The sequence below is a fragment of the Gadus chalcogrammus genome, chromosome 12 (assembly GCF_026213295.1).
Source record: "Gadus chalcogrammus isolate NIFS_2021 chromosome 12, NIFS_Gcha_1.0, whole genome shotgun sequence".
In the NCBI taxonomy this organism is placed as follows: domain Eukaryota; kingdom Metazoa; phylum Chordata; class Actinopteri; order Gadiformes; family Gadidae; genus Gadus; species Gadus chalcogrammus.
Window position 1 is genome coordinate 21,195,488 of NC_079423.1, and position 27,565 is coordinate 21,223,052.

Sequence of the window (27,565 nt, forward strand, 5' to 3'; positions counted from 1 at the left end):
CAGACAAGTCTGGAATTCAGTATTCTGCAAATTTAGCAAGGATATTGCCCTTGTTAAAAATGAATTTTTGGTCCTATTGCATCTACAAAAAGGCACTCTGAGTCTCCGTCCTGAGGTGAGAACCTCAAAATGATTGTGAAGGGGGTGGCTTTTGCAGTCTAAAATCTAGTTGGCTTTACGGACGACCTGTTCCTTGAAGATATATTTCATCCTTTTTGCTGTGCTTTCCATAGACTCCACACTTTGGGTACAAATACTGTATGCGTTGTTACTGTAAAGTATTGTGTTTTCTATTTTAGTATATGTAAAAACATTTGCGGTAATATTTTACATCCAACAGGTGACAGTGTAACACAAAAAATGCAAAAGCATAATACTGATGAAGCATTCATATAGTGTTTTCCATTCATACTATAGTGTTTTCCATTCTGCACACTAGTGTTCACGGGGTGCTTAGAAATGTCTACTCGTATGAAGTATGTGTATGTTATTTGAAAAGAAAATGCCGTTAAGTGAAGAGTTAACACTGTTTTGGGGGTAAAGTGTGCTTTTGCAAGGGAAGTGTAGGATTTAGAATTTTGTGTTGAGTTTTGGGATTTTATGTTTAAGGTTTTGAGAAAGGGAAGTAGTCTATCAGGAAATGTGTTTAAGCAATTGGGAAAAAACAATATTGCGTTTCACATATCACAATATTCTATTGTAGATGTTTTAACTAGTGATGCTCCTTTTGATTGGCCACGGATTATTATTGGCACACAGACACCATGTAGTATGTGATCAGACTCTACTACTATCTTCCATAGAGTAGTAATACATTTCATATAGATTGGGTTTTAAATTAATTTCTGAAAAATCTGAGATATTGTAGCCTCTGAGAAATTGGTGATCTCTGTCTGATTGTCTGATCACACATTGCCAAAAAAACTGACAAAAAAAGCTGCATCCCTAATCTTAACCAATGTTGAATGGAATATTGTGATATGCAGGCAAAAATCATAAATATATTCAAGAGGGCTATATTTGCTGTCTATGGCAAAACAATATATTTTAACTTGCCTTATGTCAGATCGATAAATCGCAACGCAAGCATGAATTTCTAAAAAGACACAGGACTTACCAGTGATCGCGTCTATAGTTCACTGCGTCGGATCGCTGTTATTCAGAGTGAAAATTATTTGATGAATATCCATCATCTTTCCAACTTAATATAAACTGCTATTGAGATGTGTGTTTCTTTTAATACACAAACATAGTAGCTATTCAAGACTGAAAGTATTAATTTTACAATCAGTTTTGATGACGGTACATTCAGGGTGTGCCTTCATTATTTTAACTTGTCAAACGTGGATGAACTCTGCCTACCCGGGTAAGCCATCTTGAATCTCATCATTATCAAGAGAGGAGACTTATTCAATCGTGAATATGCATATTCCTTCAAGAATATGTTTTTAACTTCATAATGTAAATAATCACAATTGCTGCTCTTGCTCTACCACACAAAAAAAAAAGTGTCAGACTCTTAATGACAAATTAATGATTCTGAGCTGCCCTTTTTTTTTTTTTCTGTGCATGTTATTTGGTCAACACATTTATACTTTCGCTAGCCTGCCCTTGAGAATGAAATAGTAGATCATGATGCATGATTCAGTTTTGGGAAGACGGGATGGTATTCCTCATACTCATTAGAAGATGATTCTTCCTCACAAGTCTGGGGATATTATTTACAGCACTTGGGTCACTGTGGAACAACTTATACATTTTTGGGGCTCTGGCTTATTCATTAAAGCAGCTTCAATATGCTAAATGTAGGACTCCCTTTGTGTGTTCAACTTTAGGGGAAAATGACGACAGTTCACTATTTAATTATTTCCTTTTGGTTAAGTAGCCCTGGGTTGCACTGGGTAAAATATTTGGTTTACCCAGTGCAATGAGTTTGTGTGATGCAGAATAATTTTGTAGCATGATAACTTTTATTCAGATGATTTCTAGACAATGTTGATCTGTTAAATAATTGTATCTGCTAATCGATCAATAAAACTAAGCCGGATAATGCGTCAATAAGTCGTTCTTTAGTATTCAAGTATATATATTTTTTATTGTTTTGGAAAGACGAAGGTTTAATGTGCAAGCGGGCCATTAAAATACTAACTGTAGATCTAACATGACAGACTAACTTGTGTCTGTCTGTGTGTGGCAGAGAAGTAACGATGAGAATGGAAACTGCTCTGGAGGTAGCATGGAGTTCCCCACCACCAACCTTTATGAACTGGAGAGCCGAGTGTTCACCGACCACTGGTCCATACCCTACAAGAGAGAGGAGTCCCTGGGCAAGTGTCTCATCGCTTCCACCTGCCTCGCCCGACATGGTAAGATTGTCCTATTGTGTGTGTGTGTGAGAACAATCCTTATTTTACCTCAAGAATGAGCTGTGATGTTCCTGTTGTGTGTAATTCAACCTTTTCGTTGTTGGATTTCCATGGTTAATAAGTTCCCGTAATTCTCTGTTGGTTGGGTGGGCTAGGGTTGGGCAATCGTCTACCAGCTTCCACTGCCGATAGCGCCCCCTAGAGATCGCCGATAGTCGATACTATCGGGGGGGGCAACTTTATAATAATTTTCTAATATTAATTATTTATAATAATTGATCACTTTGAAAAAAATCACGTTTTTATTTTTTGAATTTTTTCTTAAAAACGAATACGATGGTCTTCCCCTTGGACCAGCGTGAGCCGTGAGCCTCCGCTGATTTAAGTTTCGATGCGTCGGCGCCGGCGGCGCTGTCATGATGACACACGCTGATGACACACAGCTCGTAGCTGTGTTCGAAATCGTTCCCTATCACGGATAGGGTGCTCGCTATTTTGTAGCGTTGTTCGAATTCTCACTGGTTAATTCATGCCCTATATAGTGCACTTAAAATACCCAAAATGTGAGTGTACAACCTGTACATATGATGTTCCCTACGTGTTACTCCCATATACCACAATGCAATGCGGTCGTGTTTTTCCGGAGGAGAAGAAGAAGCTCAATAACCGCAAGCGGCGAAAACGAATACATTTAATGATGGAGTCTCCGGCTTTCGTTTAGAAATATCAACAATTTATTTGGGATTTAACAAGAAAATGAAATATTCAAAATTAATAAGAAAAACCTTGTTCAAGGAAATGTAACATTCAACATCAATACAACCTCCAGCTTTCCGAGTTGGGTCCAGCTGCAGCCCCGGAGAACAACACCCTGGCGTGACAGAACACCCAGGCGTGACGGAAGTACTGTGGCTGGACGGAAGTTACCTCCGATTATTTTCTATAGACAAATAAACGTATTTATAGCTTGAATTAACATAAAAAAGAAATAAAAAAATATTTAGACACCCTAGTAACCATTTTTATAGCTTGGAAAATGTATTTTAACGTTATTTAGACAAATACCTCAGGATTCTTTTTTGCGTTATTGAATTTATTAGACCAAAAAATGTACATAATAAAACAATATTATGACATGTCAGTAACCATTTTTATAGCTTAGCTTATAGCTTATTTTTTTAACGTTATTTAGAGAAATAAACTAGTACAGTGTGTAGACAATTATTGAATGGAATTGAGTGTATTATACACTTTACTCATTAAGTAATTTACCATTAGAATTAAGTAATTGTTTTGATATGTCTTAATAGAATCAAATGACATCTTTTGTCAAGTACCGTATTTTCCGGACTATACGTCGCTCCCGAGTATTAGTCGCATCAGTCAAAAAATGCTCCATGACGAGGAAAAAAACATATATACGTCGCATCAGTGTATAAGTCGCATTTATTTTTAAACATTTAAACAAGAACGTTTAGTCTGGAGAGACTGAATAAAATTGCAATAGCAATAGGTGTGTCGGTCCCACTCGTAGTTCTGAGAGTATACCGAATTCAGTGACACTGGGATTCCACCGGACGCGTATGCGCCGCGTTCCTAAACCTGAGCGCACGATCGGGAGGTGGAAGTTGCAGTTTAGATGCCTTCACAAGTCCAGCGGAGGGCTCCAGTTTTCGCCGGCCAAGTCATGCGCTGTGATATGTGTGACAGCTATGTTGCACAACATTGCAGCTAAGGCTGGGGTAGCTTTGGTTGAACCGGAGGACATTGAGGACGATGACGACGACGAGAATATAATTTATTCGGTGGTGCAGTAGGCTTGCAGCGTTCAGTTGTAGGCCTAATGAATGACGGTGCCATCTTGCGGCCGAAGATTATTCACGCACAATTTCGGCATATAAGTCGCTTCGAAATATAAGTCGCAGGGCAAGCCAAACTACAAAAAAACCGCGACTTATAGTCCGGAAAATACGGTATATCATCATAATTTGATAAAGATACATTGAAGAATAACCACACCAAAGTTTCCTCACAATTTATTCAACAAATAATCTACAGAATCTTAAAGATATAGGTTCTTCATGCTGCCACCAGCTCCAACTCACTGTCAAAAGAATCAAACAGTCAAATCAATATTAAGCCTATACAATATATTATTTGTATTCTGTCACTGGAAACGATATTCACTTCTCTCTTTCGCTTCAGTCTGAAGACTGGTGGAAGTAGTCCAACCGTCATTTGTTTGGCCTCCTCCGTGAAGTGTGCGAACCTTCTGCCATGCCTGAATAAATAAGGAGAAATGATGAAGAATTATACATATTTAGTTCATATTGGGGTTGAGGTGTATATTCATATCTGAAATTAAAAAAAACACACCCATCCAGGTGGAAGTTCTCAAGCAGTACTGTGCACCACCATTTTCTGAGGACTGGCATGTCTTTCTAAAGTAAGGGGATATTCCAAGAATTGACAATGATAAAATATGTATACAAGTGTGAATTTCTCGATGTTGTAACCTTACATATGTCAAAAATCCAATCGTTATTTTAAACGTATCTTTTCAATCGTCAGCTCTTTTTTCATTTAATTTAATGTCTACTTACAACAGTGAAGTCAAATGGTGCCTCCATGGCAAGGTACCAAGCGTACTGTGATGGAAAAATGTAATTGGTGACAACATTCACACGCGTTGTTATATCTGTTCAGTACATTTTAAGTTTGTGACTGAGTATACCATAATCATGAAGATCCCACAGTCGTTCCCATATTCCTGTGGTGGAAGTCCCTGAACCATGAAGGTAAAACATAATATTAGAAACGCATATAAAAACGATTTATTCCTTTAAAGTTAGACGAGAAAAAAGGCATGTACCTCGATATCATGTCCAGTTTTCTCCAACCAAGTTCCTGGAACAAGCTGCTCTGCGAGATCTCTGTAATGTAGTGGTTTACAAATTACCTATTAAATTACTGCAGCCTTTACAAAGGGATTAGCTTTATGTGATTTTCAGCTATCTCACATGTCACCATGTAAAATATTGATGTGGCCATTGTGTGTCATAAATGAACACATTTCACTGGCGTCCAATGGTATCTTAAGAGTGAATGATAACTTACGAGAACACTTTCCATATATTTCAGATCTGATGACATGTGATGAGCGCTTGACTACTTGACTAAAAGTCAGGGAAATGTGACTCCCTTTAGAAATGTCTTAAACATAGGCTCGTCAGGGGAACATGACTGCCTTTTGAAATGTCTTAAACATAGGCTCATCAGGGGAACGTGACTGCCTTTTGAAATGTCTTAAACATAGGCTCGTCAGGGGAACGTGACTGCCTTTTGAAATGTCTTAAACATAGGCTCGTCAGGGGAACGTGACTGCCTTTTGAAATGTCTTAAACATAGGCTCGTCAGGGGAACGTGTACTTCCGTCGCGCCTGGGTTGTTGTCACGCCAGGGTGTTGTTCTCCGGGGCTAAATAACGTTAAAAAACCTTTTCTAAGCTATAAAAATGGTTACTTGCGTGTCTAAATATTTTTGTATTTCTTTGTTATGTTAATTCAAGCGATAAATACGTTTATTTGTCTATAGAAAATAATCGGAGGTAACTTCCGTCCAGCTACAGTACTTCCGTCACGCCTGGGTGTTCTGTCACGCCAGGGTGTTGTTCTTCGGGGCTGCAGCTGGATACTATTGAGCTTTCCTCGAGAGTGCCCGGTTTGTTTACATGATCTGGGCGCATCTGTCTGCGTCACACATACCCGGCGCATTTACTGACGCAAATGACGTTTAGAAATGTTCAGCGTAGTGTCCGAATTCTCGTTTGTTCGTTCCCTATGTAGTGCACTATATCATGAACACTATAGGGAATAGTGAGTGAGTGAATAGGGAACGATTTCGAACACAGCTCATGTACCACAGCTGTGACCCGGAAATGGTGCAGCGGGGTGTGATGTCATTTCGCCGTGCGAGCAGATCGGTAGGTTTCGAGCCCCTCCCCTCTCCTCTCCTCTCGCAGCATTGAGTGAATACGGCAGGTCAGCGCTACATAGTATGTTTTCCACCGGTGCCAGTTAATTTCAATTACAATTTGCGGTGCTTTTTAAGTTGAAAAAATAGCTACCACAGCGCTTTAAAAAAAGAAAACTAAAAATTAATACAATTAATTATCGCCTTTTTATCAGCAACTTGGTTCGATCGACGATGGAATCCATCTATCGTCGATAGTCGATAGAATCGACTATCGGCCCATCCCTAGGCCTGCTGGGTTGTTTCACACATTGGTATATTGGAAACTGATGTTTTTATAGCTCAAACTTTGGGCAAAGTTCTTCCATAGTTTTAGATTTTATGGGCAGGGTTGTGCTGCTCCAAGGTCTCTCCTATTCGCAAGGTACTCTGATCCCCAATTTTTCATTCTACCTTTCACCATTCTTAGCAAGGTTCTAAATCCCTACCTGCTCTTTAAGATAAGATGCACTTTGTTGAAATGGTGGCTTAATAACATGTATTCTGAATTGACTTTAAGGCACTTTGGATAATAGTGACTGCTACATTTGGGAATGTGGGATATAAAAAAAATAAACGTCTTGCCTTTCTTTCTCCCAGGTTTGGCTGATGCGGACGAGAACTGTAAGCGCTTCATGGATAGGTGCATGCATGAAGCCTTCAAAAAGGTGAGAGGTCCCACTGCTGAGGTCAAGGTCATGCCTTCAAGGAGTCTACATGCTTATCCAATTGAAATCTTTAGAATAATCAGTTATTTAACTGAAAGGTCCAGTGTGTAAAATTGAATAGTAGCTAGTGGTATGGTTGCAGATTGCAGCCAACTGAATATTCAGCCCTGCCTTGTAGGGGTGTAACGATACACGTATTTGTACAGAACGGTCACGGTACAGGCACTTCTGGGTGGTTACAGAGGTGGCCCGCGGTGCGTAAATGTGGTGTACATAGCGTTAATATGGCGATTGTAAAGGCTTGTTTTGCGATGCGGAATTTAAAACTTGAAGTCAGAGTTCCCCCCGGACCGTTTAGCCAAAGTATACTACTCCGACTCCGTAACTATGGAGACCATTTCCACCAGTTCTCCGTCAGATCGATCTTATATGTTGACTACAAACCATGTAAGTAGTGTTGTAAATTAACTTCGAAAGCTTTTAAAATCTTATTTGGTGTTTTATTGGTCCTTAATGTGCAAATGAAACAATGTACAAAGTAAATAAGGTGCCAGGTCAAACCGGAGAATTGATCCCGGAAATGAATTTGTTAGAGGACCAATCACAGCACTTGCCGTCTCCGTTGCGTCGATGGATAGTTCAAAAATATTGGTTGCGCACGTAAGAGGGTCTCCGGCAGGCACTCCGGCTACAGAGAGGGCTATCGGTGTCTACGTACAGCACTTTGACATGCACACGCATTTGAAAAAGCACCATCCAGGAGGTGTAATTATCACCATTGCTGTGAAAAAAAAATAACGAGCTGTGCAAACCCAGCTCACGACAATATTTCGACAATCCCTGTCTCTGAATTCAGAAATGCAAATGCCATAACTAAGTTGCTGCTGATCTACGGCCATTCTCTGTTGTTGACAAACAGTTTTTAAAATGTTCCCCTTAACTATGAACCGTACCGTCCTGTAACGTACGGTGACTTCAAAACCGAGGTACCTGCCGAACCGTGACTTTTGTTTACCGTTACACCCCTACTGCCTTGTATGTGGCTTTGCGAAATAGCAACATACATTTATTTTGCACTAAGGTGGATTTTGACGGCGCTAATCTGCAAATCAGTTTGATCAATCACATTTGGATATCTTTGTCATAGTCACCAATGGTCACTGTACATGTTGTAGGACATGGGGGAGGTTATAGCCAACTGGCGTTGCTCCACACACAGTCCTGAATTCATATTGGTAAACTACATTTATAGACCTATAATTATTCATTCAAATAGCAGTTGACACTAAAGGCCAATGTTTACTTGCACGGCGGTAATTGAATATAGGTTGCTTTTGATAACTATGTGCCTTTTTGTATCAAACAGTTTTCATTTTGGATACCAACTTTCTCTGAAACAGTGATAGCCTACTATTAGTTATCGAACAGGGAAACAACCACAAAAACAAACGTCTCCAAATCATGGATGAATCCACACCCACCTGACATAATCCCCCTCATGGATCAAAAAGTCAACCTCTGTTATAATTAAACGCTCTGAATACATATGATAGTTTGGTGAACGAACAGAGCGTAAGCTCATCTTCATTGGCTATTTAGACTCGTCAGAGAGGGTTAACTTTCTTGAACACCTGAATATAATGACATGGTGTTTGTAAATTGATTATACAACATTGCTTATTCTAAAACGACTACACAACGGCCATGCTAGAAAAGATTCAGAAATGGGTCATGGCTCATGCCCCCCTCCTTCCTACAACTCTCAAATATATATATATTTTTAAAGCACGTTCTCTCTAAAGCTGTCTGTCCATTCTGGGCTACTGTATGAATATTTCAGTTAACGTATTTTAAGAGGACTAGATCCCTATATAGATATAAAGGGCTCATTGTAGGGTAACGATATCGCAGCAATTATATTTGCATGTGATTACAGATATCGAACATACTTTGGAGTATTTCAATATTCCTGCGAAGTTACCAACTCTATTCTGCTAGATGCCATTCGATTCTATACACTGAACCTTCAACTGCAATGTGACACGAGTCAATCAGCTCTAATACATGATTTAATACCATATCATATTGTTTTTGATTGTAGTTGCTGACCAGCAGTGCTGTCCACAAGTGGGGCACAGAGATCCATGAGGGAATCTACAACATGCTGATGCTTCTGGTGGAACTGGCTGCTGAAAGAGTCAAGCAGGATCCCATCCCAGTTAACTTGATGGGTGTTCTGACCATGGTAAGGTCTCCCTCTGCCCCCTCAGTGTTTTATATTGGTCTGTGTTTCTCTATCTCTGTCGTTATATCACTGAGATGTGTATGCATATTTGACACATGAGATTAAACATTGAAGGGCATTCTTAACATTTCTTCATTCCCCTCGTCCAGGCCTTTAACCCTGATAATGAGTACCACTTCAAAAACCGCATGAAGGCCTGTCAGAGGAACTGGGCAGAAGTGTTTGGAGAGGAGGCCAACATGTTTGCTGTATCCCCTAGCAACAGCTATCAAAAGGTACATCACACCCTACAATTAGATCAAGCTAAATTAAGAGTTTATCTTCTTTATTGTTGCTGTAAATTAACCAGTGACTGCCCAGGCAACACAAGCTGTTGATGGAAATTGAATGCTTTGTATACAGGCTATGGTTAGGTGGATTTGAGAAGTCCAAAATGATAACTAATAAGCAACTAAAACTGTCATAATTGTCCAATCAACATTCTTATGCAATCTAATTAACGCATAGGGCATTCGTGTTTATTAATGTGTAAATCTTTATCTAATATATACAGCTATGCATGCAGATTGATTGACCTACATCCTCAGCAGCACTCTATGTCTGAAAAGAATAACTGCATGCTGGGGAGGTATTCTGTTCCTCCTCCCAGGCAGGCACATCTTGCTGGGCTTCTGTTTGCCTCTAGTTAGCCCTTTGTTTCCATCTCCCTGAGCCAGAACAGAGGGCAAAATGAGTATGCGCCTCATCAGAAGCTTTGCGCAATAGATCCAAGAAGAGAGCTTAGTGTGCTTGACAGACATCCAACAGCTGTCCGGAAATCATGTTGCATTTAGTTACAGCTCTAAGGTGACGTGATATTTGTGAATGATTCTGTGGAGCTCTCCACGTGACATAACTTAACACAACAGAACCTCTGAAGATTGTTTTCATTGAATCTCAAAAGGTTTTACATTTACCGAAGACGCATCAGACCATAAAACACATGACAAAATAGTCATAAATGAGGATATCTACCATACATTTCTAATGACTTTCTCACAAGGCAGTTTGTCATTTAAGTTTCAACTGTTTGTTTCAGGAGCCTCACGGTTGGCTGGTGGACCTGGTGAATCGAGTAAGTCATTAGCGCTGAGCAACACATCATGGTGACATACTGAAACGTTCCTAAAGTGTCTGAATGTAAACCTTGTGCTTGGCCTCACACCTCTCTCCTTTCATCTGTCTGTTCCAGTTTGGAGAGATGGGAGGATTCACCGCCATCCAGACCAAGCTTAATACTGAGGAAATCGAGATAGCGGTAAGGGAAACCTTTTCCCAGCATGCACTGGTGGCCTGACTAACAGTAATGCAATGAATGTTTTACTCCAAAGAATATATGGATTGTGACAACATTGGAAGGGGAACAGTGATAGTGATTTACACACAACGGTATATGGAACTCTCCTGTTCAATCCATGACCTTAAGGATGCATTTCAGTGCTGTATTACAGTATAAGATAACTGCTCTAATTTAAAGTGTGTGTGTGTGTGTGTGTGTGTGTGTGTGTGTGTGTGTGTGTGTGTGTGTGTGTGTGTGTGTGTGTGTGTGTGTGTGTGTGTGTGTGTGTGTGTGTGTGTGTGTGTGTGTGTGTGTGTGTGTGTGAGACAGCTGAAATGCTGTGTGTGTGTTGAGAGGAATCCTTGTACTGAAGCCTCTTTCAGTGAACCTGGCCGGAACACAAGCATTGATTCAGTGTGTGTCTCTCATACACACACAGAAGCCATTAGCATGTTAATAAGTTAGATGTCTTGCTCGTTTACTCTGGAGGTGCAGGCAGAGTGTGAAAGCTATCTGTTTGGAGATGCCCCATGAGCAGAGAAAGAGACTGGAGGGAGGAAGATGCATAGGAAGACAGAGGGGAGACACGCACTCAGAAAGCAAAAGAGGGAGTAAATGGAGAAATGGCAGGAGTTGCATCCCAGGGGTGTCTCATTCAATTGTCTTTGATGGGTAGGAAGTAGGGATGGGCGTGAGGAATCGATTACTCGAGTACTCCTCGTTACCAATGAACTCGGTTGGTGGACAGGCAAACTCGAGTTTGCATATACACACACAAACAAAGTTTTCTGAAGCAAATGTATCAATTTTCTGTGCGGCGCCACTAACGCATGCCGTCACGTGGGCACAAAGCAAATGAAATGTATCAAATTTCTGTGTGGCGCGTGCCGTGCCGTGTGCAGGCACGGCAGAATTTAAAAAGTTAAGAGATGGCGGTTAAAGCAAAGCGCAGCGAAGAATTGAAATACTTTAAAGAAAAAGGAGATCATAAGGTGAAATGTAAAATATGCCAAGTGAAATCGAGCTACCAGAAAGTACTATGCGGCAACATATGCTCCTGAAACACAACGGTGAGTTCGGGAAAGCAGACCCGCAGCAACCAAGTGTATCGGCTATTTTCACCGCCGCAAGACGCTTCTGTAATCCAGGCCGAGTAGAGAAGATCGCTGAGTATTTCCATGGTCCATTTGCTGCCGTTTTATTTGGAGCTTTAAATTATTTGCAATGGTTAGGCTACTTGTTTTTTTAAACCATTACAGGCCTTGGTTCGACGTGATTTAAATTGTGAGACGCATATTTATTTTTGGAAAATGTGTTTTGAACGTTTGCAAAAATAAATAATGAATACTCTGATAACTCTGACTGTTTTGATGGAGAATAAGCATTACATGTTTGGTTGGTAATATTGCCGTTCATCATTGGGCCTATTCCTGCTGCAGATGCGTTGCATTCTAAAAATATATTAGATTAAACGAGTACTCGATTGATCCTCGAGGAATTCCTTCGATCACTCGAGTTTGGAATTTACTACTCGTGCCCATCCCTAGTAGGAAGTCAAAAGCATTGTGGTCATACGCTCCTCCAGAAAGAGACATGGAAGATGTGCAAAGAGGAGGAAAATGGTGCCGAAAGGAGAGGAACACTACAGCCATTCATCACAAACCTTCTAGTTTTGGCCCTGCATGACAAAGGACAGCTGGGTTCCGCTGTTGCGAACTCACCCACATATCCATGCGTGCTCTCTCCCTGACTTTCCCTCGTGCACACTCATTCACACGCAGTAGTTAAAATGCTCCATGCATTCCATAATTTCTTGACCCCTTGGCCTGGAGTATGACACGTGGATTAGAGTATAGATACCGTATTTTCCGGACTATAAGTCGCGTTTTTTTTGTAGTTTGGCTTGCCCTGCGACTTATATTTCGAAGCGACTTATATGCCGAAATTGTGCGTACATAATCTTCGGCCGCAAGATGGCACCGTCATTCATTAGGCCTACAACTGAACGCTGCAAGCCTACTGCACCACCGAATAAATTATATTCTCGTCGTCGTCATCGTCCTCAATGTCCTCCGGTTCAACCAAAGCTACCCCAGCCTTAGCTGCAATGTTGTGCAACATAGCTGTCACACATATCACAGCGCATGACTTGGCCGGCGAAAACTGGAGCCCTCCGCTGGACTTGTGAAGGCATCTAAAGTGCAACTTCCACCTCCCGATCGTGCGCTCAGGTTTAGGACCGCGGAGCATACGCGTCCGGTGGAATCCCGGTGTCACTGAATTCGGTATACTCTCAGAACTACGAGTGGGACCGACACACCTATTGCTATTGCAATTTTATTCAGTCTCTCCAGACTAAACGTTCTTGTTTAAATGTTTAAAAATAAATGCGACTTATACACCGATGCGACGTATATATGTTTTTTTCCTCGTCATGGAGCATTTTTTGACTGATGCGACTAATACTCGGGAGCGACGTATAGTCCGGAAAATACGGTAGTCTTTTTTGATGTACATAATAATCTGTGTTTCTGGTCAATAATCAGGTGCCGAGACTATCTGTATGACTCGTGATGTTTTTGGTCCAAACTGTTGATCAAGTTATCGTTTACAACATGAACATGTATATCAACGTTCCTACTTTTTGCATTAGGCCTTCTATCATTTTGGCTCATTGTATGATGTGTAAATTGCACAGCAGTTTGCCTGCAGCAGAAATGGCGTGCTATTTCAAACGAAATGAAATGCATGTTTAAAGATCCCATGGCATGCTCATTTATGAATACTTTTATATATCTGTTAGTGGGCCCCTAATACAGTACTTGAAGACGTTCAAGACATTAAGCCTTGGTTTACAGCCCCTACGAGCCAGTCCCACAATGAGACTTCAAAAACCGTGTCTTTTTTTTTCGAGGCGGGTCATGGTGGAGGGTGGGGGTGTGGCCCTGAGCAAATTGCGGCCACGGTACCTTGCGCTCATTTATACAGTGGATATATCGCAATGGCAAGGCGCACACAGCTTTCGGCCGTGTTCTGTAAATAGTGGGCTGCGGGGCTCCGGCGGGAGACAATCGCGGGCAACAATCCCTTTCTCCTCCATGTCGCGGTTAATTTACTTCAGGGAGTCAAAGCCAAAGTTCCTTTCCCCCAATTCCTTCTCAACCATGGCTAAGATTACCCCCACTCTGTGCTTTAATTTTTCCAAGGCGGAGCAGGATACCTAGTGCTTGTTTTACACCTAACGTCATTTCTAGCCACTGGGGGACCATAGGCAGGCTAGGGGATCGCATATTATAGTTAGAAAAAACCTCCTAAAGTGAAGTTTTCATCTCATGGGACCTTTTTAATAATATTTTAATTTCAGCACACCAGTCATCTCCATTATCAAAAAAGTCTATAATTTTCTATTTGGAGGCTTTATTTCCTTATGGTTGTAGCACTTCTGAGCAGCTCTCTCTGTGTCTCAATGCAGTGTGTATCAGCCCTGGTTCAGCCTCTCGGAGTTTGTGCAGAATACCTCAACTCCAGCCTGGTCCAGGTACGTTTCTTTGGCTTTATTCAACCTTGAATACAGCTCCCAGTTGGTTCCAATAACTTTCCATGTTTGGATGGGCAAAGTGGATCGGGAAGGATATGTACAACCCAATGCTTTCTTTTCCCATAACACATTCCAGAGTCCCAAATGTAAATCAGTACCATGCTGAACCTGCAATCACTGGTGCTCTAGTTTGTTTGTTGAACCAAACCAGACATTATTTTTCTGTTGGCTATTTGGTACAAGTTTACCTGTTCTCCCACGCAAATATACTGAAGTATAATGAAATGTGTTTCTTGCAGCCCATGCTTGATCCGGTCATCCACAAGATGATAACCTATGTACAGAACTTGGAGGAGAAAGACCTGAAAGACAAGGTAGAATAACTATTCATATAGAGGCACTAGGGTTGCCGCGGTGTGGACATTTTCACACCGAGTAATACACTCGTGTCAACACCGGTATTACCGAGTATAAACGGTATAAACTTTGAAACTAGGTGAACCGCCATCTTCTCCGTCAACTCTCCTCTCACACTCGGTGACAGCGTCTGGCAGCGCGCCAATTCTCGGTGACAGCGTCTTATAACTTTCTATATATAATAATAATATCATTTTATATATAATATCACGGCCAAAAGCTCTGTGCGCCTCCGGATGGCCGTAGCGCGGGGAGCTCTCGTAGGGATTGGGCTTCGCAGGGTTTGTTTACCGGCGTTGCTATGGTTACGTTCTTGTAAGGAAGCGCGCCAATTCTCTACCGCACAGAGCAGAACTCTGGCCTATTCTACACATAATTTTCTTAATTATAATTATATTCTTAATTTTTACTGAATTATTTTTTTATTACTAAGAAAAAAAAAAAACGTAATACCGTATAACGCGGCAACCCTAACAGGCACTCTAAATCGACTTCAGCCTTGAATGAAGTGAAACCATAGGGGACAAAATAGAAGGGGAAAGAAAACAATTAAATAATCTAATATGAATCTATGAGTGGCTGTCACCTCCCTCCCCAGCGTCTGGTGAGCATCCCCGACCTGCTGTCAGCCATCAAGTTGCTGTGTATGAGGTTCCAGAGGGAGCTGGTCACGGTGGTGGACGACCTGCGCTTGGACACCCTGCTCCGGATGCTCAAGACCCCCCACTTCTCCACCAAGATGAACTCCCTCAAGGAGGTAACCAACATAAACTATACGCGTTGCCATGTGCTGGATATACAGGGGCTTGTACATGATGGGAAATGTTGTTGTTGATCCTCCGCCATATTGAGGACTTGATTTAGAACTTAAATCCTAAAACAATGTAAATATACTGATGCATAGATTATTGAAAACATTGTTTTGCCACATCATGCTTGAGAAACGCTGTGGCAGTTAATAACGCAACCATGTCTTCCCATGAGGATATTTCAATTCATTTCACAATGAATTATTGAACAAAGACCCAAAAAACCTACCACTCAGTGTTGAGTGGAGCTTAACAAATGGCGGTATGCTCAGTCTTTATCTGTAGTAAAGAAGAGACCCCTAGGGGAGAAAGAAGGGAACTCTGTTCTTTAGTCTGCTGACCAGTAGGAGGACATGGAGTATCTCTCTTCTTTAGTCTGCTGACCAATAGGAGGACATGGAATATGAGGCTTTGAAACTGTATTACTTCCCTCCTTTGATGTAAGGATTTAGCGTTCGTGGGGGGCTCTTTGAAATTGTTTGGGACTCACCCGGTTATAGACGAAACTGGTGTATGCAGAATTCAAGTAACTTTTGTTTGCTTCGTTGCATTTAGAAGTCTTATCTGTCCCAGATGCTATGTAAGAAATAAAATGGAATTATTATGGCAATTTGAATTATATTAACCAACAGGTTATATACGCTGCTGTAGGCAAGCTCCACAAGCTGTAAAGAGAGCGCAGGCAATTCTTTTTAATTATACATCCAAAAAAGAAACTTGCTCCCTGCCTAAGTTTCTCTGCTATTCTGAAGTTTTGCATTTAAGTACCTGTGTCAGAGCTTAGCTATATGTGTTTGACAGGCAAGATGAATTCCCTGAACCAATCAGAGAAGAGGTGGCCTGACGGTCAGAAATTGGCGGGAACGGTCTATATCAGGGGTGCCCAACCAGTCGATCGCGGTCTACCAGTAGACCGCCGACAGATCCCAAGTCGACCACGAGGGGTGAAGAAGAGAATTTTTTTTTTTTTTTTTTTTTTTTTTTTTTACAAATAAAATAAAATTTGCGCGGGTAGCGCATGCGCTGTCAACAGCAGTTGAAAGCCGTCAACAGTAGTTACGCACTCCTAAACGTTGGCATGGCTGAGGGGAAACGAGCCAAGACCTACCATTTTCACCCTGAGTGGGAGGAAGATTATTGATTATTGTTGAGAAGGTGCCGTGCGCTTCAGTGGGGAATGAAACCCCCACTGAAGTCCGTAGGTTCATGATGATCCCATTCTAAGCAATGTCATGGTTAAAATTGCTAAAATATAGCATGGCTACAGAGTTTGTGCACTGATCTTTGTGTATTTTGATTTCTCTCTACCAGGTGACAAAGCTTATTGAGGAGAGCACAGTGTCTAAAACTGTTAAAAATGCCATTGACACAGACAAACTGCTGGATTGGCTCGTGGAGAACTCTGTTCTGTCAATAGCACTGGAGGGTAAGGGCTCCTCAAACAAACAAGCGTTTATCCAAGCACTTGGCTCTAATCCTTTTTAAACTTCCATTTTGAATTCCCGGTTTGTTGCTTACCTCCCTTGGAAAATGCAATGAGAAGGTAATTATGCATCAGAAAATAACATCGGCAGCTTCCCTTAAAAGGTGTTGTCTCTATGTACCGTTTCAGGTAACATAGACCAGGCGCAGTACTGTGAAAGAATAAAGGGAATTATCGAACTCCTGGGCAGTAAACTCTCTATGGATGAACTTTCAAAGATCTGGAGAATCCAAGTAAGTAGCCCTTGCACACCAACCCTCACTAATAATATGTGACCACCATGTAGGTATAATTATCACATTGTGCTTTCAATAAAAAGACTGCGTATGTGTGCTTTCAATAAAAAGACTGTGTGTGTGTGTGTGTGTGTGTGTGTGTGTGTGTGTGTGTGTGTGTGTGTGTGTGTGTGTGTGTGTGTGTGTGTGTGTGTGTGTGTGTGTGTGTGTGTGTGTGTGTGTGTGTGTGTGTGTGTGTGTGAGTGAGAGAGATGGAAGAGTGATGGAAGAGCTCAAATGTGTTGACAGTATTAAATGTGCCTGTACATATTTGATGGTCCGCTGTGTATTTGATCTCTGGCTGATCTGATTAAACGATTCCAGGCCGGCCAGTCTTCAACGGTGATTGAGAACATCCACACCATCATCGCCGCTGCTGCTGTCAAGTTTAACTTCGATCAGCTCAGCCACCTCTTTGTTCTCATACAGAAGGTCTGTGCTCCATGCCGCAACTGCCATTTCACCGTTGGTCCAGTGTGAAATGGAGTGTTTTTATTAATTGAGTTTGTGTCTCAGAGTTGGGAGGTGGAGAGCGATCGCGTCAGACAAAAGCTGCTCAGTCTGATCGGACGGATCGGCCGAGAAGCTCGCTCTGAGGCTACAACAGGAAAGGTACGTCCCTCAAATTGGGGTGTGCGTGTGCATGCGCGCGCCAGGTTGGAACACAATGTATACTTGGTTGCTACAATTAATAATGAAGTTAGCCAATTTGCTTTGAAGTTAGCTATTGGTGCTTTTAATGTTCAACTGTATGTGTGTGTTTGGAGGTGTTGGAAGTTCTGTGGGAGCTGGCCCACCTCCCCACCCTGCCCACCAGTCTGGTTCAGCAGGCGTCTGAGGAGCACCTGGGGATCCTGAGCGACGCTTACGCTGTCAAGGAGACCATCAAGCGGAGTTACATCATCAAGTGCATTGAGGACATTAAGAAGGTGTGACACACACACACAGACACAAACTTCAAAAAAAAAAATCTTGAGTTGTTTACTTATTTGAGAATCAAAAATAAATGGACTTTACCCGGTTTAGCTTGGTCACCATAGTTATTAAAGCTCATGATTTTTAATAACTGTTGTAAATCATAAGAAGGGATGCTTTGAACCGCCAACTCTTTCAAGAACCATGTGAAACAAAAGTGCTTTATGAAGTTGCTATCCTAATTTGGGACTTTTATTGGAAAAATATATAATAAGTGCGCTTCAGCCCCAAAACTAACCCTATCCCGATTTTGAAGGGGAACTGACAGACCATTCAGTCACAATCAAGCCCCGTGCTCTCCTCTAGTCCTGGCCATCTAATGTATGGTTGAGCTTTGTTAAGCTGCACAAGCAATTTACGCAAAAATATGCTGACCCAAGCTATTGACATAAGGGAGGACGAGTGTACCGTGTTTAACACTTTCAAGCCTGCTAACAAAGAACGACACCTCCTCTGTCGGGAGATGGCAGTAAAGCTATCTAACTTGGTGCTAAACAAACCATAGTCTTACCGATATAACATAATTCATTGAGTCATGCAGACCAAACACAAACAAAAAATATATATTTTCCTTAGTGTCAGGTTTCTTCTCTTCTGAAGGCACACATGCAGATTTCTCTAAATAAAAACACCTGACCAAACCAGAATACTGTTATCTCAAGTCTCGTATTTTATGTATTTTTTAGAACGCTCAAAACATTTACTTATTTATATTATAAGGTAGGATTGGAATGGAAAATGTATTTGTAATTTTCACATTGACTTATATCAGTGGTTTTCAAACTGTGGGGCGCGCCCCCCCTGGGGGGCGCCAGAGTTCTTCAGGGGGGGCGAGACGTGAGAAAATAATAAACCCGGAAAAAACCCTGAAAGTCGATGTTTCAAATCATCAGTCGTACTTCAACTGTAGAAATCTACACACTTGTATCTTCAATAATATCTGAACAGAATTTCGATATAATTTAAAATCTCTTCAGATTCACAGTTTTAGTTTCATACCGCTTTGTTTTCAACCGTTTTCATTGAAGACGTCAGCCCATTCTGATACACCTACTTCTAGACATCGTAACTCATTCATTTTTCAACCGTTTACCATCGTTCAAACCATTAAACAAATCTACACACTTGTATCTTCAATAGTATCAAAACGGAATTTTGATAGCATTTATACTTTTTTCAGAATCACAGTTTTAGTTTCAAACCGGCATCGTTTTCAGTTACTTATAATAATTTAGGTCACCATAGCAACGCCGGTAAACAAACCCCGCCGAATAGTCAAATCTCTGGACTGAAAAGGCAGATCTGATTCGACCCTGAATGAATCTGTGTAAACTGGCAGTTTACACAGATTAAGATGTTCAAATGTATTTAAAAAAGGTTAAGCTAAAACATGCTTAGATAAAGTTGTTAAATTGTGTTAAGAAATGTGTTTAAAAACGCACAAAGATGTTGTAATGTTTCAGAAATATGTTTAAAATATTCTGACGTGTTGCTGAAAAAATATGTTTCAAATGTTTTAAAATTATGATCAGAGATGTTTAAAATGTGTAAAATAATTAAGATAGCTTTCAAAACACAGGTATTTAGAAAAAAAATTTGGGGGGGGGGGGGGGGGCTCAGCTGAAATTTCTTCTCTGAGGGGGGGCTCACTCTCTCACACTTTGAAAACCCCTGACTTATATGAAAGTGAAACTTAATAGAAACGATAACGTGGGAACCAAAACCGTAAAATGATGATCAAACGATGCCCATCCCTAATCTGAAGTGTCGTTCCAGCTTAACACATCAATGTTTGAAACCTCTTCAAGGCATTTTAATTTGTGACCTCTGCTTGTGTGGTGGATGTTGGAATGTGAACCTGACTAATTCAACACATGCTTTAACGTTCATTCACAGAAACACAGTAGAAGAATCTTCTGTCCGCACTGCTATTCCCTTCCTTCCTCCCTCCCTCTCGAACACATATTCATAAACTCCCTTGTGTGCATCCTGTTAACTGAATGTTCATAGGGCCAGACGTGATGTTCTCATGCACCAAGCTCAAACAAGGTTTACTTTCCTAGCTTCAGATTCAGGAGGAGAGTAAAGGCAGCGAGTCGCAAAGTTCATTTCTTACTGGTTCTTGGGGCAAGCGGAAAGCTAACACATCAGTCAAAGTAAGAAAAGCCCCCCTTTTAATAATAATATTAATAATAATTATACACATACTGAGCTGCCTTTAAACAATCCAATCAGCTCTTCCAATCTCACTGCTTCACCATTGCCAACCAATCGTGGAGAAATGCCTGATCACAAAAGGGATGTCATTGGGCACAGGGTGATTGTATTTATTCATTAGTAATTCACCTGTGGGTGTGGGTGCGTGTGCAAGTGTGGTTGGGTGGGTGTGTGTGTGTGTGTGTGTGTATGATTTAATCTCAAGCTCTTTAAACTAATCGGGTCACTGGCTTTCGACTGCACTGGGTGGTTGATCTTGGTTTTGGTTGAGGGTGTTCAATAATTTAGCTTCCGCTGAGTTCCTTGGGAAGGTCTACGGAGGCCCATCAGGACTGTAGATGTCCAGGGTTTGGCAAAGGTTTGTTTTTTTAATAGAAACGTAAACATGGCAACCGAAGACTTAACTTCACTGTGTTGTGACAACTTAAAGACTTATTTTAAGTTTTGCCAAACCCTTCCCATTTATGTCTGATTATGCCCTTTTCCATGTGTGTGCTTTCTAACTTATTCTGTACAAAGGCAGCCACAGGCTTTAGTCCATTTGTTGACATGAGTGTGCGTGTGTCAGGCTTCTCAACAGAGCAGTCCTCAGGCAGTTTGGGTTGTCCCTGCTCTTCGGCAGCTCCACGAGATTACACGCTCCTTCATCAAGCAGACCTATCAGAAGCAGGACAAGGTAACACACTCCCCCTTGCTCTATGTGGCTGTGTTTGGATTTGGCTTACTTGTTCCACCATGCAGTATTCCTTGCATAGTGTACCGCAGTGTGTTCAACCTGTGTTACGAGTACCAATGGGGCTTCTGCAGGTGGTACCTGGGATTTTGTTCTTGATATAGACGCATTTTTAAATATTTGTGAAAGCTGTATTGATGATTGTGGCCGAGATGTGTTAAATGAACTGCGTACACAACTGACAAAGCCGCAGCACAACTGCCAATGCTGCAACACAACTGCCAGCCCAACACCACAACAAATGAAGAAACCACAACTTTATGGAAATGAGCCTGACGGGATGTTGACTATGAAACAAGCCAACTATTATTGTAAACCCATACATTATAGAATGTGGAAAGGGATGAAATAAATAATCTACGTTCTATCTAATCTTGTTGGTTGAATCAAAAAAATGGGTTTACATTTTAATCTGGAATACTACTTCTCAAATGGGCAAGATGTGTTCCAGATGTGTAAGCAATGAAAGACCGACAGCAATAATAGTCAGCCCGTTCCATGGTCTCTGTCCTTTGATGCTCACAAATTTATAACTTGCTTGTGACTCTTCTTGGCCACTGTAATAATCGTCTTTTTTTGAGTAATTCAAAACTATGGTCGCTTCGTGCATCTCATCAAATGCTTTCCATTGTAATGTTTTCACTTGATTTGTGTTTTCTTGTACACACTGGGAGCTTGAGCAGACTTTTTTTTTTTCACTCTTTCCCACCGTCTTTCTTGTTTGTAATTCTTTCATATAAATTCATATAAAGATCGTCATATAAGATCGTGACCCACTGGTATAAAGTTCATTACTCAGGTAATAAGTAAGATAATAATAATAATGTGCCAGAAATCCATCGGCACGTTGTGTATTGATTGAATAAATAAGTGCGTCTCCTCCTCCCCCTCCTTCACAGAGTATCATCCAGGACCTGAAGAAGAACTTTGAGATCGTCAAGCTGATCACAGGCTCCCTGGTGTGCTGCCACCGGCTGGCCGTCACTGCTGCCGGGAACAACGGCCTGTCCAGCAGCACCCTGGTGGACGGACGCTACACCTATCAGGAGGTCCGTCTCTCACACACAGACACACACGCACGCAAGCACGCGTGCGCAACATTAGTGAAGAGCTGCGTCAGGATGCAGACACGTTTCAGATTTTTGCAGAGCCGCCTGCATTTAATCTTCCACATCATATTAACGTGTACAAGTGGCCAATATAGCATTTCTATCGACAAATATGCATATCCTGAAACGGAAATGCAGGAAGAGTTTGCTCCATTGAAGATATGTTGAAAAATCTGTATATCCATTTAATAAGTAATACATTTACATTTTAATAATTTAGTAATAATTAGGTTTCAAAATTATTAATATGTGCTGCTGGAAAGAAGTTGCTGAATCACAACCAAATTATATTAGTGTTGGTCTTGCCAGATTTGTTCATTTTATTATTGTGTCTGGCTGTTGGAAATAAAACACAATAGAAGCACCCTGCTCGGCCAATCACTGATAACTTGCTGTGAAATATCGCAGAGAAGGACGATGCGTTGCTAAGCTGTGGAAGGAGAGGTCCTCCTCGCATTCGTAAAAGTTATTGACCTGCGACAGGGGTGTCTACGGTCTCTGAGTAGCGACATGGATCTTCGCATGCATGATGGAGAAGTGTGATTTGGGCATGAATCAACGCTGCAATTAATTACAAACATGAACAAGCTTTGAAAAGGAAACGCACAGCTATCTGGATGGGGTAATGATAAATTCTGTTGATAATGTGTGTGTGATGATCTTCTTCTGTGTTTTAGTACCTGGACGGCCACTTGCGTTTCCTGGCCTTCTTCCTTCAGGAGGCCAGCCTCTACCTGGTGTGGAACCGGGCCAAGGAGATCTGGGAGTGCCTGGTGTCCGGCCCTGATGTCTGTGAGCAGGACAGAGAGGTATACATGCTATGGGCGTGCATCAAACAGTCTTAGCGTTGTTCTACCTTTTTTAAAAGGGGTTGTATGTTCGATATGAGAGTTGTAAAGAGAGATAGAACAGAAAAGTTGAGATTCTGAAAAAAAATCAAAAAAACGTCCCCTCCTTCTGTGCTCCCTCACTGCATACTCATCTCTGTCAATGAAAAGTGTTGCATTCATGCACCTGTTACTGACCAAGATTGATTTCCCGATATGAGCCGGGAGTGGTCTCAAACGTATATTGGCTCACACACAGACACAGACATAGACACAGAGAGAGAGAGAGAGATAATGTACAGTACTTGCACTGTATTGCTCAGATCCTCTTTGAACAAGGTCTTTGTCTCCAAGCCCCCCCAAATACCTAGAATGTATTCGGTGCTTGAACTGCAGTTTCAAGGTAATTGTTTACAATATGTCATGCATTGTAGTGATGTATATATAAATGGCTCCACAGATGTGTTTTGAGTGGTTCACCAAAGGCCAGCATGACCTGGAGAGTGATGTCCAGCAGCAGCTATTTAAGGAGAAGATCCTAAAACTGGAGCCCTATGAGATCACCATGAATGGTGAGGTTCACCCTGTAGACTAGGGCTGTAACGATATGTGTATCGAAACCTATATCGCGACACTCAAAGCCACGAACCTGTCTCGAGGTGGCAGAAGCGCGACACACCCTTTCTAACTCCCATTATCCTTCCAGTTCAGATCCAGCCACATGATATGAGCTGTTAGTGCCAGGGTTTCCATTGTCCGGTAATGGAACAATTAAATGTCAGACAAAATTGTATCTCTCCGGTGAAATTGTCAGATTGAAACTTGCTAATAATCGGTCTAAATAATAGTCTGCTGATACCGCTCCTCATATCAATGCCGTAAGTCTGCGACGAGATGCCCTCGCTGTGATGACAGCGCTCCGTGGCTATGGAGGATTGCATTTCTCCACAGCTTGTGAAGTCCTCGTATGCGATATGAACGACATTTATCCAGATCGGGCCAAGCGCGTAAAAATAGCCTGTGTGATCCCTGTCTCTAGTATTTGTGTGCTTTGACCGGCAGTTGGTCTGCTTATAGGTCGGAATGAAGCGGCTACCGATTATTGACAGGCTGGGTACTTTATTCTACCGGACTTGTTCGTTTCTTCACTAGACACACACACGCTACCGCTTGCTCTCCTCGCTCGTCCACTCACTCGCTGACGTCACTCACACACACAGACATTCACACTGCTGTTCTCGCGCACAAACAGACGCTACTCGTAACACTATGCCTCGTTATTGCGAATCAGACGTTCATGTTCTTTGGGCTATTAAACATGTGGCATTCTATACGGCCTGATTATGTCATTATTTAAGCTACATAGCCTAATAAGAAGCGATAATAGGCTATTTGACCGAAAACTAATCCTATGCAGGTCACTTTGACCAGCACCGTTTTCTCTAGCGGGCAAAACGGTGGTTAGTGGTTAGTGCTACCAAACTATTCAAATTACTATTATTTATTTGACATTAATATTTTCAAATACGTAAGCCTAAACCATAAATCTAGTTGAGAGTTTTTGCCTACCTGTAAGCATCCTCCAACTGCAATCTTTGGTTATTTATTTTATTCATTTTGCTACACTTTAATTGTATTCTTTCTGTTCAAATCTGTTCAGTGTTCCAAATTATTTGTTATTAAATATTACAAAAAGTTAATTGTTATTGTTATCAGTGTTGTTTATATAAAATGCTTTTTAAATGTAAAAAAATCGTGGGATGTATCGAACCGTGGGTCAAAATTCCTGATACAAACCGAATCGTGAGTGTGTATCGTTACAGCCCTACTGTAGACACACACCCCACGGGGCTATGTCGTTAAATAACATGAATAGGTGGCAAAAATACAAATTGAGTGTACATTGCATTTCAGCATTTCCACATTGCATGTGTAAAAAGACACGACAGAGACAGACATAGTTGAGCATGTCTTTCTAGGTAATTGTTTATTTTTGCGTCCCTTGTTTTTCTAGGATTCAATCTCTTCAAAACCTTTTTTGAGAACGTCAACCTGTGTGACCATCGCCTGAAGCGCCAGGGAACGCAACTGGTCAGTTGTGTTTTAACATTCATTTTACTGCTTGATTTAATTTTTATTGATTTGGTTTTCATGGACTTAACAGAATACTTTTGAATAAATTATCTGAAACAAATGATTCTGTAGCTGACGCATATTACTTAACTAAGACATTGCTTGAAAACTTTATATATTTTTGTTTCAATGCATTGCATATACTATTTTTTAATAAATGGTTATGTCTGTTATTGATAATAATGAAGTTGTATAACACTAATGTTGAACCACAATATGATGAATAATGAGGACTACTCAATGACAATGCTCTTGGTCACTATGTGAATCCAGTGTGTGGAGCGACTGGATCTGGTCGGGATGGATTTTATCTGGCGAATCGCCATGGAGACTCCAGATGAAGAGATAGCCAACGAGGCTATCCAGCTCATAATTACATACAGCTACACCAACCTTAACCCCAAAATGAAGAAGGTCAGTGTTATTCATCTGTGGCGTTGGGCGGGGGGGGGGGATTGGAATTGTGTGTACAGCCTTCTATCTGTGGTTCTTAACTTGTGGACTTGCTTAACGTGGGCTTGACACAGGTTTTGTAAATGTATTTTCTCATTTTCTGTCCCATAGGACTCTGTGTCTTTGCACAAGAAGTTCATCGCTGATTGTTACAAACGGCTCGAGGTAGGACATTGTACCTAAGCTCTTAAAGGTTGGCCTGATAGAGATATCATCGAGTGTTTATATTGAAATCCTAACGTTTCTCTTTCCCTCAGGCGGCAAGCTCTGCTCTTGGCGGGCCAACCTTGACACATGCTGTTACCAGGGCAACAAAGATGCTCACAGCCACCGCAATGCCTACGGTGGCCACCTCCGTGCAGTCTCCATCCAGGTACACAGCAGGCGGGTCTGGGTAGGAACATAAGATATTATAAGCTCTATACTAACTGTCAGGAATACGTATCAAATAAGGACAGGGCTCACCATGCTGAGTGAGAAAGCTTATTCCCTGCTGATGATTACTCCTTTATTGCAGAAGAATTGTGCTAAAACATTGTACAGTGTGTTTTGTCTGACTGAATCATTGCTTCCTTGATCTACTGTATCATGTATCGTCGTTGTACTCCTGTGCAGGTCCACAAAGCTTGTGATCATTGAGAGACTGCTTCTTCTGGCGGAACGATACGTCCTAACTATAGAGGTACGCTATAGGTCCATGTTGAAGACCTTCCTGTGTTGGGGGTCTAATTCCTTTGTCTGGTTTTAGCAAACTCTTTGGCGAGGTGACGCTTAACATGGTGCGGTGTTTCCTCCACAGGATCAGTACTCGGTCCCTCGCACTATCCTACCTCACGGCGCATCGTTCAACGGCCACCCGGTGACCCTTCATGTCACCTATGAGTCCACCAAAGACACCTTCACCCTGGAGGTATGGCCCTCACTCACACACACAGCCTCAATGTATGGCAGTGCGCACCGCAGGGACGGGCTGTCCTCACGCTTTGTTATCCCCGCAGGCCCACAGTAATGAGACCATAGGGAGCGTCAGATGGAAGATATCTGAGCACCTCAGCTGCCCTGTGGACAACGTCCAGATCTTTGCCAACGACAGCGTGGTAATTATTAGGATTCTTGTTGTTATTGCTTTAGTAAATGTTAAAAAAAAATACAATTTAATATTGGGTTACAGAGAAAGACAATAGTGTAAAAGTTAACAATAACATTTTGAACATAATGAAACTTGGCGCCACAACAAATTGCAAATTGCAACGGGAAACAATAATACCAACCCCCTCACCCTCCTCTGTCCAGCTGACGATGAACCGGGACCAGAAGCTGCTCTCCCAGCTAGGCTTCAGCGACGAGCAGAGCCTGACGGTTAAGAGCTCCAGCACTGGCACACCCTCTGGCAGCTCAGAGTCCTCCACCTCGGCCTCCAGCAGCTCCAGCTCCGCCGTGTTCAACTCTGCCTACGCACTGGAGCAGGTAAAAACATCCATACAAACACACACACACACACACACACACACACACACACACACACACACACACACACACACACACACACACACACACACACACACACACACACACACACACACACACACACACACACAGGCTACCTTCAAGCACAAGGAGCTTTGTTGCAACGTCTCCCCCGGCTTTGTCATATAACTCTGCCATTAATTTTTATAAAGGCTTCAGTCGTGTGTGACAAACGACAAGAATTCCCGAGTTTTGTTTGTGTTTTTCTGTCCAAAGGAGAAATCTCTGCCTGGAGTGGTGATGGCTTTGGTGTGCAACGTGTTTGAGATGCTTTACCAGCTGGCTAATCTGGATGAATCCAGGTGAGAGAACCACCCTGCTAATGAATGCATCTGTTTTTGCCAAGAACAAGCTTGGCTGAGGGATGGTCATGAATTATAGCATCATTATCCTGATCTACCACAACTCAATCTCCGTTCTTACTACCTATGAGCTGTGTAGGACTACGTCAGTAGACAAGT

The 27,565-nt window shown here is 41.7% G+C and overlaps 1 protein-coding gene across 5 annotated transcripts in view; it reads left to right on the forward strand.

The window, feature by feature from the left end:
- Window positions 1-27,565, forward strand: part of usp24 (ubiquitin specific peptidase 24) — a 63,465-nt gene that overhangs the window by 3,340 nt on the left and 32,560 nt on the right. For 2 of the 5 annotated variants that reach the window (XM_056604518.1, XM_056604520.1), the window contains exons 2-29: window positions 2,198-2,366; window positions 6,978-7,045; window positions 9,147-9,290; window positions 9,440-9,565; window positions 10,369-10,404; window positions 10,522-10,587; window positions 14,081-14,146; window positions 14,446-14,520; window positions 15,162-15,320; window positions 16,684-16,798; window positions 16,985-17,088; window positions 17,455-17,562; window positions 17,647-17,742; window positions 17,898-18,059; window positions 20,169-20,261; window positions 20,891-20,998; window positions 21,955-22,104; window positions 22,842-22,973; window positions 23,452-23,563; window positions 25,006-25,082; window positions 25,398-25,538; window positions 25,689-25,742; window positions 25,835-25,971; window positions 26,193-26,259; window positions 26,377-26,487; window positions 26,576-26,674; window positions 26,871-27,044; window positions 27,321-27,406. In XM_056604518.1, coding sequence (XP_056460493.1) covers window positions 2,198-2,366; window positions 6,978-7,045; window positions 9,147-9,290; window positions 9,440-9,565; window positions 10,369-10,404; window positions 10,522-10,587; window positions 14,081-14,146; window positions 14,446-14,520; window positions 15,162-15,320; window positions 16,684-16,798; window positions 16,985-17,088; window positions 17,455-17,562; window positions 17,647-17,742; window positions 17,898-18,059; window positions 20,169-20,261; window positions 20,891-20,998; window positions 21,955-22,104; window positions 22,842-22,973; window positions 23,452-23,563; window positions 25,006-25,082; window positions 25,398-25,538; window positions 25,689-25,742; window positions 25,835-25,971; window positions 26,193-26,259; window positions 26,377-26,487; window positions 26,576-26,674; window positions 26,871-27,044; window positions 27,321-27,406 — 3,035 coding nt within the window. The remainder of the gene's footprint in view (window positions 1-2,197; window positions 2,367-6,977; window positions 7,046-9,146; window positions 9,291-9,439; window positions 9,566-10,368; window positions 10,405-10,521; window positions 10,588-14,080; window positions 14,147-14,445; window positions 14,521-15,161; window positions 15,321-16,683; window positions 16,799-16,984; window positions 17,089-17,454; window positions 17,563-17,646; window positions 17,743-17,897; window positions 18,060-20,168; window positions 20,262-20,890; window positions 20,999-21,954; window positions 22,105-22,841; window positions 22,974-23,451; window positions 23,564-25,005; window positions 25,083-25,397; window positions 25,539-25,688; window positions 25,743-25,834; window positions 25,972-26,192; window positions 26,260-26,376; window positions 26,488-26,575; window positions 26,675-26,870; window positions 27,045-27,320; window positions 27,407-27,565) is intronic. The other 3 variants (XM_056604519.1, XM_056604521.1, XM_056604522.1) reach the window with 2 other exon arrangements.